At 49.5% G+C, this 17,637-nt stretch overlaps 1 protein-coding gene across 1 annotated transcript in view; it reads left to right on the top strand.

Moving 5' to 3' along the window:
* MYO1F (myosin IF) overlaps positions 1-15,619 on the top strand; it is a 71,358-nt gene extending 55,739 nt beyond the window's left edge. The window contains exons 19-28 of the mRNA XM_048497177.1: positions 446-590; positions 2,018-2,132; positions 2,300-2,469; positions 3,308-3,453; positions 4,888-5,034; positions 7,765-7,913; positions 10,041-10,124; positions 11,758-11,974; positions 14,590-14,756; positions 15,111-15,619. Coding sequence (XP_048353134.1) covers positions 446-590; positions 2,018-2,132; positions 2,300-2,469; positions 3,308-3,453; positions 4,888-5,034; positions 7,765-7,913; positions 10,041-10,124; positions 11,758-11,974; positions 14,590-14,756; positions 15,111-15,187 — 1,417 coding nt within the window. The 3' untranslated portion in view covers positions 15,188-15,619. The remainder of the gene's footprint in view (positions 1-445; positions 591-2,017; positions 2,133-2,299; positions 2,470-3,307; positions 3,454-4,887; positions 5,035-7,764; positions 7,914-10,040; positions 10,125-11,757; positions 11,975-14,589; positions 14,757-15,110) is intronic.
* The last annotated feature ends 2,018 nt before the right edge of the window (positions 15,620-17,637 follow it).

Genomic DNA, 17,637 nt, shown 5'->3' with positions numbered 1-17,637 from the left:
GTTTATTTATTTCTATAGATTCTTTATCAAACCAGGTTCTTGCTCTGTTTTGAGGAGATTTTACCACTACTGATAAATGTGCAAAATGATTAGTAATTTCCCGTTGTATTTGGTTACATAAGTTTACCCCCTCAGAGGGTGATTTGGCGTTCATAATCATCTGTTTATTTGCTTGTATTGTAGGGGAGTGCAGAAAAATTGGCATTTCATGATCAATAATACTTGACCAAGTTATTTTCCTATGGAACTTGACTATGCACCTATTCCCGACAAGGAGAATAGTTACGAGTAAGGATAATAGGGAGATGGTCACTTAAGAAATAATTCCCAACTTCAAAATCCTCAATATGCTGGAGTAAACCTGGGTGGGATCATCCTGTTTGTCTATGACCATTTAAAAAAAAAAACGATAGACTGATTGAATAATATGTCCACCTTCGCTCAGGTATGCCATCCTGACCCCAGAGACGTGGCCCAGATGGCGAGGCGATGAGCGCCAAGGGGTCCAACACCTGTTGAGATCTGTCAACATGGATACGGACCAGTACCAGATGGGCCGCACAAAGGTTTTTGTCAAGAACCCCGAGTCGGTAAGCTCCGCCTCATTCATACTGCCCAGCACCAAAGTTCTATGGACGGGTGGCCAACAGCTGGGAATTCTTGTTTGGTTTCAGTACAGCATTTTTTTATCTATAAGGTAGTTGGATCAAACTGGGGGTTCTAAGTATTTACTCTACATCCTGGTCTGACAGGCTGCACCTTGTCCCATGAAATCCTGGTAGATGACAACTCTAGAACCATGATGCAGCTGGCCTCTACCCGGGGCAGGGCTTTTACAGCCCTGGCCCCTGCCTGGTGGAACACTCTTCCATCAGAGGTGCGGGCCCTGCAGGATCTTGGTGAATTCTGCAGGGCCTGTAAAACAGTTCTGTTCCACCGGGCCTTTGGTGAGGCCAGACACGGATTTCCCCCCTAGGATGCCCTTGTGCTGCGTGCCATCATTGGCACGCCTGATATACTATTTAATCAGTACTGTCCCCTCCCGGCCTTGGGATCGGGCTCCATATATTGTTGCTGCTGCTGCTGTGTTTTATGGTTATAAATTTGTCAATTGTTTTAAATCACCTTTGTTTTTATGTGTACAATGTTGTTTTTAGCCTGCTGTGTTTAATGTTATTATGTATTGTTATTGCAGGCCTGCTGTACACTGCCCAGAGCCCTTCGGGGATGGGCGGTTTAAAAATAAAAAAAAATAGATAGATAGATGATAGATAGATGATAGATAGATGATGGATGGATGGATGGATGGATGGATGGATGGATGGATGGATGGATGGATGGATGGATGGATGGATGGATGGATGGATGGATGGATGGATGGATGGATGGATGGATGGATGGATGGATGGATGGATGGATGGATGGATGGATGGATGGATGGATGGATGGATGGATGGATGGATGGATGGATGGAAGTAGTGTATTTCAGAATGCACAAAATTAGGTAATGAGTGCAGAATTCAGTGTCATCCTTCCAAAAGAAAGCCGGTTTCTGGTCTCCTGTTCAAAAGTATACGAGCAATCCCTGATGGAATCGCAGAAAACCAGAATAAGATTTCCCACCGCTTTGAGGGCAAAGTTTTTAGCTTCTTGTGCCTCACCCACAACTCACAAAGCCAGGGTCATACAAACAAGATATTATGCAAAGATGCTCTATTTGCATAATTTATTCAAGTCTTTGGTTTCAGCTGTTCTTGCTACAGAGAGCGGATTGGACAGAATCAAATATCTTGTCGAAAACGGCGGTGGACCTCTCTCGTAAAAGGGGATTCATTTAAAACGTTTTGAGGCCGGAAATAAAACATTTTGGGGTAAAAACAATGTGGAACTCCAGGGAGGAAATGTTTTTATTTCCTGCCTCAAATGTTTTTAAAGTTTTATGTGGGAAAAGCTGATAACCCCGGATATATGTACACCAACCAGGTCTGAAATCACATTCTCTCTTTTCTCCAACCAGCTCTTTCTTCTAGAAGAGATGCGGGAACGGAAATTTGATGGTTACGCCCGGGTCATCCAGAAAGCTTGGCGTCGGCACATCGCCATCCGGAAATACGAACAGATGCGAGAAGAAGGTAAGGATCACTGGCATCCTAGAATCTTGCCTTGTTTGATTAAATGGAAGCAACTTTTCAAAAAATTATTTTTCTGGGATGCTGAGTTGTGTGCCCAGTGTCAAATTCCGTAAGTGGAATAAACTCTGCTGGCCTGGTGGTCATTTCTTTCCCCTTCCTCTGCATAGCATCCCACATCCTGTACAATTTCAAAGAACGGCGGAGGAACAGCATCAATCGGAACTTTGTGGGGGATTATCTGGGCATGGAGGACAAACCCGAGCTCCGTCAGTTCCTGGCCAAAAGGGAGAGGATCGATTTTGCTGACTCGGTCACCAAATACGACAGGCGGTTTAAGGTAACTTGGGGTTGACTTTGGTTTCGAAAGTAAAGGGTGCATCTAAAAGGGCAGGGGTGTCCAACTCTGGCACTTCAGATGTTCATGGACTACAATTCCCATCAGCCCCTGCTGGTATGAATTCCATGAATTGCAGTCCATGAACATCTGAAGTGCCAGAGTTGGACACTAGAAAGGGGCTAGAAAGATAGAATTTTCTCCCTCCTCTTAGGGTTGCTTCCAAAATACTCATCCTTGAGTAAAAAGACGATTTGGGGAAGGGGGGGGGGATTGACTTAGTGAAAACCGAATTTTCAAGGAAAAGCTCTGGAATAGCCCAGAGGAAGAATAGATAAAGGCTCTTGAGAATCCTACCTACCAAGCCCCTTGGAGCAGCAGTGGCGTAGGAGGTTAAGAGCTCATGTATCTAATCTGGAGGAACCGGGTTTGATTCCCAGCTGTGGAGGCTTATCTGGGGAATTCAGATGAGCCTGTACACTCCCACACACGCCAGCTGGGTGACCTTGGGCTAGTCACAGCTTCTCGGAGCTCTCTCAGCCCCACCTACCTCACAAAGTGTTTGTTGTGAGGGGGGAAGGGCAAGGAGATTGTAAGCCCCTTTGAGTCTCCTACAGGAGAGAAAGGGGGGATATAAATCCAAACTCTTCTTTAGTTTCAGACACAAAGACATGTAAGATCTGGATGTCCGTCTGCTTTTGTTTTGAATTTTGCATGCACATGTTGGCTTACCTGCCATAAAACCTATGGAGGTGGGTCTCGTTGGAGGTCAGCCTCTCGTTTCAATATCATCCTTGTTACCCACCTCTCTTTGCTGTTTCTCTCTCCTTTACTTCCTCAGCCTATTAAACGCGATTTCATTTTGACCCCCAAATACTTCTATCTGATTGGCCGTGAGAAGGTGAAGAAAGGCCCAGAAAAGGGCCAGATTCGGGAAGTGCTGAAGAAGAAGGTGGAAATCCCAGCTGTCCAAAGAGTATCTCTCAGGTGACCCTCTCTTCCACATTTCCCAGAGGCTCGGGCATTCCCGGAGGTGGAGCCGACATTAATTGGCTTCCACAAGCATTCCACCTCAGAAACGCCGGCCAGCCCCCAGCCCTTTGGATTCATGCTGTTGGCACCAATGGGGTGATTCAGGAGGCACAATGGATTTCCCTCCCTTCTGTACCACCTGAAGCCCCTTTGAAGGCAGTGCAGGCTTTTTAAAAAAATCACCACTAGAAACAAGAGTAATGGGGAAAGCATGAGTTAAGCCTCTGTGCTGCAGATGTCTTTACAGCTGTGAGAGTAGAATGGGAATTCAACCCTATGAGGAAGCAGCCGTGCTTATCCATCTTCCTTGTTTGCCACCATTGTTTTCCCATCAACCCAGCAGGGCTAGGCCTGGTCATATGGCTCTGTGTGGTCTTAGCGATGGATGATGGAAAGGTAAGAAAGATAGATGCTAGAGCTAAGGACTTCCTCATCTGTGCAAGCTGCTTGTTGCCTCTCTCTGGTGGTCCCACGGGGGGGGGGGGGGGGTCCTGGAAACTCGGGGCTTTTTCGCACACACGGTTTGTTCTTGAATTAAGGCAATCCGCATTGATATCCTGACCTTTTTGTTGCTGTTTTGTCGCTTGAGATCATTCACACATCACCAGGTTATTGTGGATGTTCTTGTTGCTTCAGTTTTTGCATTGCCCTTGGTTTTGCATTGCCCTGGAATGAAGTACAAACGAGAGTTCCAATTGGCTGTTGTGCCATCCAAGGGTGTGTTCCATGTGACCCTGTCATCACAAGCTAACGAGCTAATGAGTCAGCATGATTTCACTATCTCAGTGTACCACTGCATTGAGAACTCGCTATCTCGAGATATCGGGGCGGCATTGGAAACAATGCACTGCATGAGCGACCGCGAGGAGGGGCGGGAGGAGAGTGAGACGGAAACGAAACAGTGAAATGTGCGCGCGCAACTGGCAAGCTCTACCGCATCCTGATTGGTTGGAGGAAATCGCATCACACAGTGGGCGTGATCCCTCGCAGTAGCTTGTTCCAGTTGCGTTTTGTACCTAGGCACCAGATTGTGGGGGGAATCCGTTTTATCCAAGAAAGTTGCACAATTATCGAGCGACAGGAAAAATGTGAGACAAAGGCTGAAATGAGCGACAGATTAGGGGTCGGGCCACATTACGGCTCAAGTGTGTGCGAAAAAAAAGGCAGAAACTGTGACGACCTCATATATTAAATCAAGAACAAACCGTGTGTGCGAAAAAGCCCTTGGCTGCAGTACTCAGGGGCTGAGCCAAGCACAACACGAGGGGTTGTGGCCCCTCAAAGGCAACCTGAGATTTTTGTGTTGCTTCTTACTCTGCTCCCCGGTCTCACCCGTTTCTTCCTCGCTCAAGATGTCTGATCTGCTCTTTCCTTCCCCGGACGCTGCAGCACCAGGCAGGACGATTTCTTCATCCTTCACGAATCAGAGGCCGACACGTTCCTGGAATCCATCTTCAAGACGGAGCTCATCAGCCTGCTTTGCAAGCGCTACGAAGAGTCGACCCGCAACAAACTCCAGCTCAGTTTCAGTGACACGTAAGCCCGTCTTGCCTTGACTGGAATGGCCCTGGTTCACCTGAGCTCATCAGCTCTCAGAAGCTCAGTTGGGTCAGCTCTGGTTAGTACTTGGATGGGTGACCACCAAGGAAGTCCAGGGTTGCTCCACAGAGGCCACAGCAAACCCTCTCTGTCCATTTCTTAACTTGGATGGACAAGCTAACCCAATCTAGTAAGATCTCAGGAGCTAAGCAGGGTTCGTTCCTGGTTAGCCATTGGATGGGACGCCCCTAAAGAAATCTAAGGGTTGCTAAGCAGAGGCAGCCAATGGCCAGCCACCTCTTCATAGCTTGCCTTGAAAACCCTATGGCAGGGCTCCCCAACACAGTTCCTGCCAATACCTTTTCTGGCACCCACCACATATTTTCAGGAAGACGGTAGGACTTTTGCCCAGCAAGGCTTCTGATTGACTCTTGGAGATTTGATTGGCTGTTCAGATTTTTGAAAATGTTGCTATGGCAACAGCTGCCAGTACAGCACAACGATCTACATCAGACCTGGGCATTATACGGCCCACGGGCCACATCCGGCCCGCCGGATGACCCTGACTGGCCCCCCTGCCGTGCTGGGGAGCGATGCGCCTTTGAAAGCCCCGCAGAAGCCGGTTGCCTTGGCTGTCGGCTTCTTCGGGGCTTTCAAAAGTGCCTCGCCCCCCCTGCCTTTTGGCCCGGCCCTCCACAATATTTTCTGTTCCTTATGCGGCCCCATGGAAAAAATAATTGCCCACCCCTGATCTACATTGTCTTACTGAAGTTAAGCTGTCGCCATCATTTTGCAACTGTCTTCACCTCGTGTGGCAGCCATTTTGTTCCTGACCCCACTATGGTGTGTCGGAATTCCAGATATGCCCACAGGTTCAAAAAAGGTTGGGGACTCCTGTCCTACAAGGTTGCCATAAGTTGGCTGTAACTTTTGGCGCTTTCCACCACCAACCTAGCATTAACCATAGACAGGAATTCCCTCCAAAAACAGGGCCATAATACCCCATGGCCAGACCTCTAGGCTTTCGGGTACCAACATTTCAATCTTTCACCCCACAACAGCTGACATTCTCATCTTTGTACTGTAGGTACTAGACTACAGTACATAGCCCTGTATTCATTTTGAGAATCTCCTGAAGAATTTTACTCACAATTGTACTCATTCACACACGATCAAGGTCACTAGACTGTTTTGCTCATGGAGGTATAGTAAGGGAGGAGGCAGCATGACATCACATCCTTGATGCTAGCGTGCTATTGGCCCGCTGTCTCCTCCCCTCCCCACTGACGCAAAACAAACCTCAGCTGACTATGAGTGTGTCTTGCAATTTGCTCTCAACCACCTTGACCCTCACTCAGTTAACACCGTTCAGAAAGGCCGGAGCCCTTGGGGGCTGGTGGTGCCCCAGCAAAAAGAAAAATTGACGGGCCCCTCGTTTCTGCTGGGCCCCTGGGCTTCGGCCTAGTCAGCCTTATGGATTATACAGCCCTGTGCAAAAACTTGCCTAAGGCTGTTCTTATGCCCTAGTTCAGGTTTGACTGCGTTTTCATTTTACTACCATGAAAACTAGAAACTTCAGTTCTTCTCGTTTCAAAAAAAAGTCAAGAAACCCATTTGGTGTATTGATTGGAGCATTAAACTAGGATCTAGGAAAAGTCAAGTTTTGATAGCAGATGTCATGTCAGAAACTGTGCAGTATAATGCTTCAATGAGGTCCAGGTTTAAATCCCCGCCTTCTGTGAATTTCACTGAGTGGCTGTTCTTGCTCTCTCCCACCATAGCCTTCCTCTCAGGGTTACTGTGAAATCAAATTTTATTTAAGGCCATTTCCGCACGGCAACGGAAACACGCCTCCACCTGCATAAATTATGCTGGTGGAGGCTCGGGAACTGCTCGCACGGTAGCGTGCGAGCAGACCCGCAGATCTGCCACACTGGAGAGGCGGCTCCGCACAAAGCCACCTCTGGTCCATCGCCTCCCCTGACCTGCCAGTCTAGCATCATTCTGGAGGGCTGCAGGGACCCGCTCACGCTGCCCTTTGACCTCCAGGGGTCGGAGGGCAGCGTGGGTGGGTCTCTGCAGCCCTCCAGAGTGGTGCTGGACAGGCAGGTCAGTGGAGGTGACGGGAAAAGCGGCGTTTTCCCACCGGTGCAGTTCACACCATGCCGGCAGGAAGACGCCGCTTTTCAAAAACCTCGCTTCACACCGCTCCTGTGCAAACGCTTCCCCAGGGACACCGTTTTTGCCGTCCCTGGGGCACTGTATTCCGCCTGTGCGGAAAGGGCCTAAAACTTTCTCACCTTTTTCTAGTGGTGGTGGTGGGGTTGGGGGGAGCTGTGCATAACACAAGCTGAGTTCTTTGGGAAATGGCTGGGTAGAAATGAAGCAGGCTGCGCATCGGCCTATGTAACAGTCCCATAGATGTCAGCAGGTGCAGGGAATTCTGGGATCTGATATTGTTAGGGGTGTATGTTGAATGATTCTCCATGTGGGCGTGTGGCTTGGTGGTAGAGCATTTGCTTGGCATGTAGGTCCAATCTCCAGCTAAAAGGACCAGGCATCAGGTAATGTGAAAAACCTCTACTTGAGACGTCGGAGGGTTGCAGCTGACACAAGCAGTCAGTGCTGGCCTGGATGGACCCAGGATCTGTTGCAGTATAAGACAGCTTCATGTGTTCATAACACCAATGACAACACCTGGTTTTGTTCCCTTCTCCAACATCTCAGACTACAATTCCGTGTGAAGAAGGAAGGCTGGGGCGGAGGGGGCACCCGGACTGTGACTTTCCTCAGCGGGCAGGGAAGCGTGGCTGTCCTCAAAGCAGGAGGGAAAACTCTTTCCATCAGCATTGGAAGTGGACTCCCAAAGAACTCCAGTAAGCCTTCATTTCCCCCCCTCAGGGTTGACATGTAAATTCCTCCTCCTGTGTACCCCCCCTGTTCCTCTTTTCCCTGTTCTCCCTCACACACACAAACACAGAGGCGAAGCTGGGCCAAACTGTTCCTGGTGCGCATACTATATTTTCCGCCGCCCCCCCCGTGGCGCCCCCCGCACGTCCCCCTCGCAGTGTCTCTCTTTTCCCCTTCCCACATTTACCTTAGTTCCTTTCCTTTTTAAGGACTTTTTCAGGCTGCAAAAGGCCTGTTCTCAATAAAAACGGCCTGATGGGAACTATACTTCCCAGGAAACCTTGTGAGCCCCAAGGTCTCTTGGGAACTGTAGTTCCTCAGGCCGTTTTTACTGTGAACAGGCCTTTTGCAGCCTGAAAAAGTTCTCAAAAAGGAAAGGAACTAAGGTAAGTGTGGGAAGGGGGAAGGGGGGCACCACGGGGGGGGGGCACCACGGAGGGGTGTGTGGAAAAGGGAGAGGGGCCTGGGGGTGATTTTCTGCGCCCCCAGGCATGCACCCGATGCACTCCCCTGCCCCTTGTAGCTTCGCCACTGTACACACACCCTTTACCATCACATGTATCCACTCTTTCCAATGTTATGGTCAATAAACCCATTTGGTGTATTGATTGGAACACTGGACTAGGATCCATGAAACCCAGATTCAAATCTCTGCTCCGCCACTGAAGCTTTCAGCGTGACTTTGGCCCAGTCACACACACTGTCAACCTAACCTACTTCCGAGAGTTGATGTAAGAATAAAATAGGGGAGAGGAGAACAATACAAACTATTCCCGGTCGGCACTGGGGAAATCGGCGAGATATTAATGAAGTAAATAAATAGTAGCATGCTATATGTATAAATGACATGCACTGGGGTGGAAGGGGTACCCAGACAGTGACTTTCCTCAGGAGTCAGCGTGGTATAGTGGTTAAGAGCAGCTGAACTTTAATCTGGAGAACAGGGTTTTATTCCCCACTTCTCCACGAGTGGTGGACTCTCATCTGGTGAACTGGGGTTGTTTCCCCACTCGTACATTCCTTGGACTAGTCACAGTTCTCTCTGAACTCCCTCAGCCCCACCTACCTCACAAGTTGTCTGTTGTGGGGAGAGGAAGGGGAAAGGAATTTATAAGCCCCTTTGAGTCTCCTTACGGGAGCGGGGGGAATCAATCCAAACTCTTCTTCTTCATTGTATGTATTAATTGCATCTAATGGCTGTACAAACCACACTGATGGGCATGAAATTAGTGAAGAGAAACCCCTAAATGTTGACAGGAATATAAACAAACATGGAAACAAATAACATGATCCGACATTTGTGCATTCCGTGTTTTTCTGCACTTAGTTGTATGCAGAAGAGCAGAGGCGTATCTGAGGGAAATGGTGCCCGGAGACAAATTGTCTCCGGATGCCCCCCTCCCCATTGCACCTGGCCTCAGTCTGGCTGCCCCCCTTCCAGCTCCCAGCCGTCAGTCTCTTCTGCCTTCCCCTCTGGGGAGAGCAGAAGGGACTGCCGTCCCCCATTAGCTGCTTTTATAAGCTCTGAGGCTGGGGGCAGGGCTTGGGGTGTGACCACACCCCCACCAAGCCCCAGGGGCATGGTCATGCCCCCAAGCCCCACCCCTGGCCTCAGTGCTTATAAAAGCAGCTCTTGGAGGACGGGGTACGGCAGTCACTTCTGCTCTCCCCAGAGGGGAGGGCAGGAGGGGCTGCTGGCTGGGAGCCGAAAGGGGGGCCAAGGCTAGGGGGCGGTGTCTTTCTTGGCCCCACCCATGTCAATGACAACATGGGTGGGGTCAAGGGCACCCAACGACGACAATCTGCTGTCTTCCTGGTCACATTGGGGCCGATTTTGCGCCCTTCACATGACCAGATTCGCGATGCCCGGGGATGGAGGGTACCCCTCGTCCCTAGGCAAATACGCCACTGCAGAAGAGGCACGCAATCTTCAGTAAAATTTCATCTTCATAAATGTCTGCAATCCTTTTCGCACCTGAGCCCACCTTCCATACTTTCTCCTGCACCCCTGCAGAGTGAGAGAAGTTTAGGAATGGATGCTGAAGTCCCATCTTCATTTTTCCTCACCATCATTGCCTCCTTTGTCCCCGCAGAACCCACCAGGAAAGAACTCCAACAAACCAAAGGCCACCACAAACACCTGCCGCCATCAAGAGCTGCCCCGGCAGCCCCAACAGGTAAGGAAGCAAAGGAATGCAACTCTTAAGCATAGTAACAAGACAGGTATCACACGAAGGAGTCAAGAAAGGCAGCGTTTGGGAGATATTCATGGACAAGGGATACAGGTGAGGTGAGGCAGATAAGATTTGGATACTCCGGTCTGAATCAGACGTGGATCACAGTGGGCAATTTTGGGCCAGTCATTTGCGGGATAACAATGGAATTACCCCATTTACGCTGCTCGGAGTTGCTAGAGATTACTCAGAGACTTCCAAGCAGACATTGGGGCTAAAAACCTGTTTCGTGTTTCAAAAGAAAGTGGAGAAGGTGCAGGAGAGCAGCAAACTGAGATGGTGTTTCAAAATAAAGGACCATCCATTCCCAATCTGAAATTAGCAGTTTCAGCCCTCGTTTGCATAGAGATTGGGGTTTTGGGAGGGAGGTTCCGTCTTCTGCAGGTTACTGTAATGCTACTCAGCCCCACTTCCTGGTTGTAGCTGCTACGTCAGACCTGGGCATTTTACGGTCCGCGGGCCACATCTGGCCCGCCGGATGACCCTAACTGGCCCGTATGAGTCACAAATAGTAAAAAATGTTAACATTTTGTCTACCATTGTTTTGAGAAATTTGTGTGAATAAATTATATTTTTTGGAAGGCAACCTCACTTTTTCATTGCATAACTTTATTTATTTATTTATTTATTCGATTTATAAACCGCCCCATCCCCTAGTCTTGCCCGCTTGTCAAAACAATGCTATTTACTGCTTTTTTATATAAAGAAATACAATAAATATTATGCAGAATTGAGTTCAGCCTTTTGGCCCAGTCCTCCACAATATTTTCCGTTTCTTATGCGGCCCCATGGAAAAAATAATTGCCCACCCCTGTGCTACATTGTACGGTGATTTTTAGATTGTTCTGGTTTGTTTTTGTATTTGTAAGTCAGGTGAAGTCTTGCTTTGCAGGCGAAAAGTGGAATAAAAACATTAAAATAAATAAGTAAGTAAGTAGCCACCTGCAGTGACATTAAGCAGGTTTTAGGTTCTATAAAATTATGCATCGGGTAGAAAATGTTGACAGAGATAAAGTTTTCTTTCTTTCTCACAATACTAGAACCAGGGGGCATCCATTGAAAATGCTGGGGGGAAGAATTAGGACTAATAAAAGGAAACACTTCTTCACGCAACGTGTGATTGGTGTTTGGAATATGCTGCCACAGGAGGTGGTGATGACCACTAACCTGGATAGCTTTAAAAAGGGCTTGGACAGATTTATGGAGGAGAAGTCAAACTATGGCTCCCAATCTTGATCCTCCTTGATCTGAGATTGCAAAGGCCTTAGCAGACCAGGTGCTCAGGAGCAGCAGCAGCAGAAGGCCATTGCTTTCACATCCTGCAGGTGAGCTCCCAAAGGCACCTGGTGGGCCACTGCGAGTAGCAGAGTGCTGGACTAGATGGACTCTGGTCTGATCCAGTAGGCTCTTTCTTATGTTCTCATGAAACGTTTGTAGACTGGAAGAGTGCGAGGTTATTATTTTTGACTGGTACGTCAGGTATGGCAAGCATAGGGATGCGTCAGCAGGCTTGTATCAAGTGCTGAGGACTAGTACCTTAGTTGTGGACCAAGGCTGTTGTGATGCCTCCTTGCAGGGAGAACTCTCGCCGGACCCTGCCGGAACGGGGCCCCACAGTTTCCTCGGAACACCGTCCGGGGGCAGGAACAGACTTACCGCAGCCCCCAAAGGCAGGGGCAGCGTCCCCCAGCCGCTGTTCTGCCCAAGCAAGGCCAGCCTCGGCGGGCGAAGGCGAGACAACCCTCTGAGCACAACCTGGACTTCCTCAACGTTCCGGATGAAGGCGTGGCCGGGTACGCTGACGCTCTGGGAACAGGTCTCTCCGTCATCCAATGGGGAGGGTTGTAAGAGCTGGAGTCGTGACACATTTTCCCTGGGATTTTTGTTTTTAATCTTTGTGCGTGGGGCGCGTCCAAAAGATTGCTGGTAGGAAAGTAGAAAACCACCCCTGTTTGGTGGGCAACTGGCATCCCTCCCCTCTCTTCCCCAGAAAGCCTGCAGCTGAACTCGTCTTAAGGAGGCAAACATTCTTGCCCCAATGACCAACTGCCTTTCCCCCAGAGGCATAGCTATAAGGGGGCAGGGGTGGGGTGCATTGTGTACCGGGCACACTCCAGTGGGGGTGGAAAATCGCCCCCAACCCCTCCCCCTTCCCCCCACCTTCACTGCTCCCCACACTTACCTTAGTTTAAAAGCAGCCTGGTGGGAACTACACTTCCCAGGAGACCTTGCGACCAGTGGTGGGAGCCAAAAATTTTAGTAACAGGTTCCCACGGTGGTGGGATTCAAACAGTGGCGTAGCGCCAGTGGGGCTGGGCAGGGCACGATGGGGGCGTGGCCAGGCATTCCGGGGGCGGGGCATTAATAATTTCTCTGTTACTGTAAAAAACTCTTACTGTAAAAAAAAAGTTCCTAATTTCCAGCTGGTATCTTTCTGTCCATAATTTAAACTCATTATAGCAAGTCCTATCGTCTACTGCCAACCGAAACCACTACTTCTCCTCTAGACTGCCTGTCCAATACTTCATACTTTCAAATACTTAATTTTGTTTCTAGAAATCAAAAGAAGGAGACTTTCCTTAAACAAGGAACTTTACCATATTACTAAAGCATGTTTTTAAAACAGCCCAACAGGGAGACTTATCCCGTTTTCTACCTTCGCTAACCAGCCACATAGGAAGCAACAGGACTTTATGATTTTTGGACCTAGTGGGATTTCTAACGGAAAAGCAGACCCAATTAGTCACCCCCTCTCGGCACACACAAATAATTAGTAACCCACTCTCGGGAACTGGTGAGAACCTGCTGGATCCCACCTCTGCTTGCGACCTCCACTCCTTTTGCCCCAGGCACCATTCCCCCCCTCCCAAGGGGTCTGCAACCTGCGGCTCTCCAGATGTTCATGGACTACAATTCCCAGCCCCTGCCAGTATGGCCAATTGGCCATGCTGGCAGGGGCTGATGGGATTTGTAGTCCATGAACATCTGGAGAGCCGCAGGTTGCAGACCCCTGCCACAAGCTGATCAAAGCGAACAGCCAGGGGTGGTTGTTTTTTTGGGGGGGGGAGGGGAGGTGGGAAACTATTTCATGGGATGGTCCCTCTTTCCATTGTGGATCAGCCCCAGCATGCACTCTGCCCACACATAAACTGCACACCCTGGCGTTCCAAATTCTATGCCAAGAAAAGCTGAATTCTGCAATGCACCAACCATTTGGGGAACATGGGCGGCCACCCCACCACGACCATTTTGCACCATTTTTGCACCATTTAACCCATTTTCAAAGTAATCTGCAAGTGCTCCTCTTCCTTTCCAGACTCTCTGGCACCAAACTTTAGGCAGGGAATGGCACTGCCAACCACTAATATCCAAACCTCCTTACGTTTCTGAAGAAAAGAGGATCCCAGTGCTCCTTGCCAATCTATGAAGGGCCCTTGGCTCGCCTCGGAGGACAGGCGCCTCCGTGGGCCTTGGATGCTGTGCCAGCTGAAAGGTTTTCTAAGCCCCCTGGGAGGGGGAGCTGGACCGTAGCTCCGAGGCGCCCCAACTCTCACCCCTGCTACTGTGTGCTCACGTCACGTGACTCATCGCTCACATATCCCCCACGTGACTGATAACTCCAACGCCTTGGGCAATTGCCCAACCTGCCAAGTGGACATTATGCTAGTGGGGAGGGCCGAGAGGGGCTCTGGCCCAACAGGGCTTCTGAGTGACTGTGCAGGTTAAAGTAACATTAGGGTGTTGTGGGTTTTCCGGGTTGTATGGCCGTGTCCCAGTAGCATTTTCTCCTGACGTTTTGCCTGCATCTGTGGCTGGCATCTTCAGAGGATTGTTGCTTCGGTGGAAGCTACCACCATTGTGTGAGTTATAAGGTCTCACACACCTTTCCCAGTGTATTTTTAAACATGACTCCTTGTCGCCTGCACTTGGGCTTCCTGTGTGTGACTCCACCTACTGTAGCAGCCATTTTGTGGCAGGTGCTCGCTGGCCTGTGCCAAAATTGCCAAGGTGTCGACAGCTGAGAAAGGTCGTAGACCCCCGATTTATTCATTTTGCTACTACCAGATTGGGGCATGAAGCTAGAAAGAGTGGTAACAGCTCCCCCCCCCGCACATACACACACTAGAAGTCTTATTCTGCTATGCTGTCCAGAGCATGTTACTCAGCATGGTAAAGGCTATCCTTGCCTCCATGTGTGGAGAAATTTGGCTCTAGCGAAACAACGCAACAGCACTGGGGCTCCCACAATAGCTAACTCCACACTGGATCAGCCGCATTATCACAGCACACGTTACCAGATGACCTAGAACACCCCGACGCTATGTAAATTGGGATTTTTCAGGATTTGAATTCAGGACTCTCAGGCTTAGAAGCATACGCTGACTTTCTTTTGTCTTGCATACGGCAGAGCCCAAAGGAAGAAAAGCATTGGACAACGGCCGCTTCCAGCCCGGCCTAAACCCCCTCAGGCGAGGCCCTCGGGCCCCCGGTGCCAAGCTGTGTACCAGTATCACGGGCAGGATGTAGATGAGCTCAGCTTCAACGCAGGCGATGTTATAGACATCTTGATAGAAGGTAAGAACATTTGTGCATAGATCCCATGTGTTTCGGGTGCATTTTTGAGGGATGGGCAGATTGCCACCCCTCACTCCCTCCCCCTCCCCCCTTGCATGCCACCCCTCACTCCCTCCCCTCCCCTCGCATGCCACCCCTCCCTTGCATGCTACCACTCCCTCCCCCTCCCCTCCGCTAGGGTGGGTGGGCCATGTCCAGATGCCGGGCCTCCTCTACCTTCCCTCCCCTCCGTTGCATACCACCCCTCCACTAGGGTAGGTGGGCCATGTCCTGATGCCGGGGGCTCCTCCCCTTCCCTCCCTTGCATGGCCCAAAAAGCAGAGACCAGGTGCCATTTTTGTCTCCTCCTTACAGATGCCTCCGGCTGGTGGAAGGGCCGTCTCCACGGGCAAGAAGGGCTTTTCCCTGGGAATTACGTACAGAAGATCTGAGCAAATAGCGGTCCAGAAGCCGGACGAAGGAACTGAGTCAGTGAGAATGTATGAACCGCCTCCTACAACCGAACACGGTCTTATGGCTAACCACAGCTTTGACCTCGGTTCAAAGCTGGAAGAAGAGATCTTGTTTGGCAACTGTTCTCCCAAGCAGCAGGACTTAGCAAGGGCTGCCTCTGCCCCCCCTCCCCTGCTTCTTTGCAATTGAGATCACAAAAAAGCGAGGAGAAACAAAATCAACCCTAACTCATCCTAGCGTGTGTTGTGTTTACTTGTTAGCTGGTGCTGTTTGGCAAAGAGAAGTGGTGAAAGTTTCAAGCAACGGGAGCCCCTTCACCACAAAGCCAAAGGTATCACATAGCTGCGCCTGCATGTTTCTTGGACATGTTGCAATGCATTTGTGAGAATAATAAACGGATTCCATTGGAATGTTGCCTTACTGGCTCACTGGGCCCCGAATGGAGGTGCTCCCCTTTATAGAAGGTTACTTTTTATCTCCGATCTTTGCAAGAAAGAACAACACTAAAATCCAAACAGCATGCATGGACTCTTTAGAGGCCAACCAGCGATGCCGAATGCTTTTCACGGATTAAGGCAGTCCTGTCCCTTTTGCTTCAATGGAATTTCATTCCTGTGAGGCAACTCCGCTTTACAGAAAAGTGGGCTTTGCACTTTCACGTATTCAAAACGTGGGAACAGGATATGGTTATCATTAATACACAAGCCTCTCTCCCTCCCACACAGGAAGTAAATGCAACTGTTTTGCATAGCCTAAGGCCAAACTAGAAGAGTTTGGATTTATACCCCTCCTTTCTCTCCTGGAAGGAGACTCAAGGCGGCTTACAAGCTCCTTTCCCCTTCCTCTCCCCACAACAGATGCCTTGTGAGGCAGGAAGGGCATAGAGTTCCGAAGAACTGTGACTAGCCCAAGGTCACCCAGCAGGAATGTAGGAGTGTGGAAACACATCTGGTTCACCAGATAAGCCTCTGCTACTCGGGTGGAGGAGTGGGGAATCAAACCCAGTTCTCCAAATTAGAATCCACCCGCTCTTAACCACACCATGCTAGCTCTCTTGGAACTAGCTGGGGGGTAAATACCCTTAACCATCACTGGGGCTGTTTTGGCTAAGGAAAATGGCAGGGGAACAAACATACACACACTGTCCCAAGTCAACTGGACCTCTGCCTTTCCATTCATTTGCCTCTGGGAAAGCAAGGCCTTCAAGATGTTAAAAAACATACCTTGTGGTAAAACTAGATTTGAGTCACATCGCACTTCCAAGACCAGCGGGATTTTGGGGTATAAGCTTTTGAGAGTCAACGCTCCCTTTGGAAGGAACCATCTTGTGGTTTGGCCCTTTACCCAAATATGGTAGCTCCTCCTATTTATCACAAATACACCCCAACTTCAAACACTGAGAAGGGCTTACTGGGAACAAAGGATACAATAATTTGGGTGCTGTGTGGTTTCCGGGCTGCATGGCCGTGTTCTAGCAGCATTCTCTCCTGACGTTTCGCCTGCATCTGTGGCTGCTGGCATCTTCAGAGGATCTTCTGAAGATGCCAGCCACAACTCTGGCGAAGCATCAGGAAACTAAATGCAAACCCTTATCCCCAACATAAGTATTCCGACGTGAAAGCCTTTGACGATACAATAATTGATTATCTTACAAAAGGTGTGTGTGTCATCCCTGTTGAAAAGTAGGTGGGAGCTCAGGGCAAGAGAAGCGAAGAGCAGAAAGAAGGACAATGGCCGGAACAGGACCTCAAGGGCGAAACTCTTTAGCTGCCAAAGATTCTGTGGGGGTGGAACGCACTACTTCCTTGATCTACTGCTTCTATGCACTTGCATTACTGAAATCCTGCACCCTGAACTACCCAAGGGATTGGCGGCAAACCATCTTGAGTCTAAGGAGATTAAAAAAATAGGTTGATTCAGTGAACCAAAAATACATTTCCTGACTTCCCTTCAGCACTTTCAAGATCACTTGCAAGGCTAAAAAAAAACAAAACCAAAACAGACCAGGAAACCCCCTGCTTGAATTGCTTCCGCATCTAAGAGAACACAGCTAACTTAAGTGTCTTCATCAGAGAAAAGAGGGGGCCTCAATTTTAGCTCATCCTAAGCAAGGCCCTGTGTATCTAAGCCACCACCATCCCACTGGATGCCAGAGGAGAAAGCGCAGGCTGCCGACAAGATGAAGAATTCCATTCACCCGGGCCTCTCAGCTGTGTGAACCTCTCAACCTCGCTTACGCTGGCTGCGTGAACCTCTCAACCTCGCTTGCACTGGCTCCCGATTCGAGTTCCGAATCATCTTCAAGTTGCTGGTGTTAACCTTTAAAGACCTTCTGTGGTCCTGGGACCCTCATTACCCTCACGAGACCGCCTAGCCCAGTGATGGCGAACCTATGGCACGGGTGCCAGAGGTGGCACTCGGAGCCCTC

Source organism: Sphaerodactylus townsendi, linkage group LG05 (genome assembly GCF_021028975.2).
Source record: "Sphaerodactylus townsendi isolate TG3544 linkage group LG05, MPM_Stown_v2.3, whole genome shotgun sequence".
Classification (NCBI taxonomy): Eukaryota; Metazoa; Chordata; class Lepidosauria; order Squamata; family Sphaerodactylidae; genus Sphaerodactylus; species Sphaerodactylus townsendi.
Note: the sequence above shows the minus strand (reverse complement) of the source record. Positions and strands in the feature narration are given on the sequence as shown.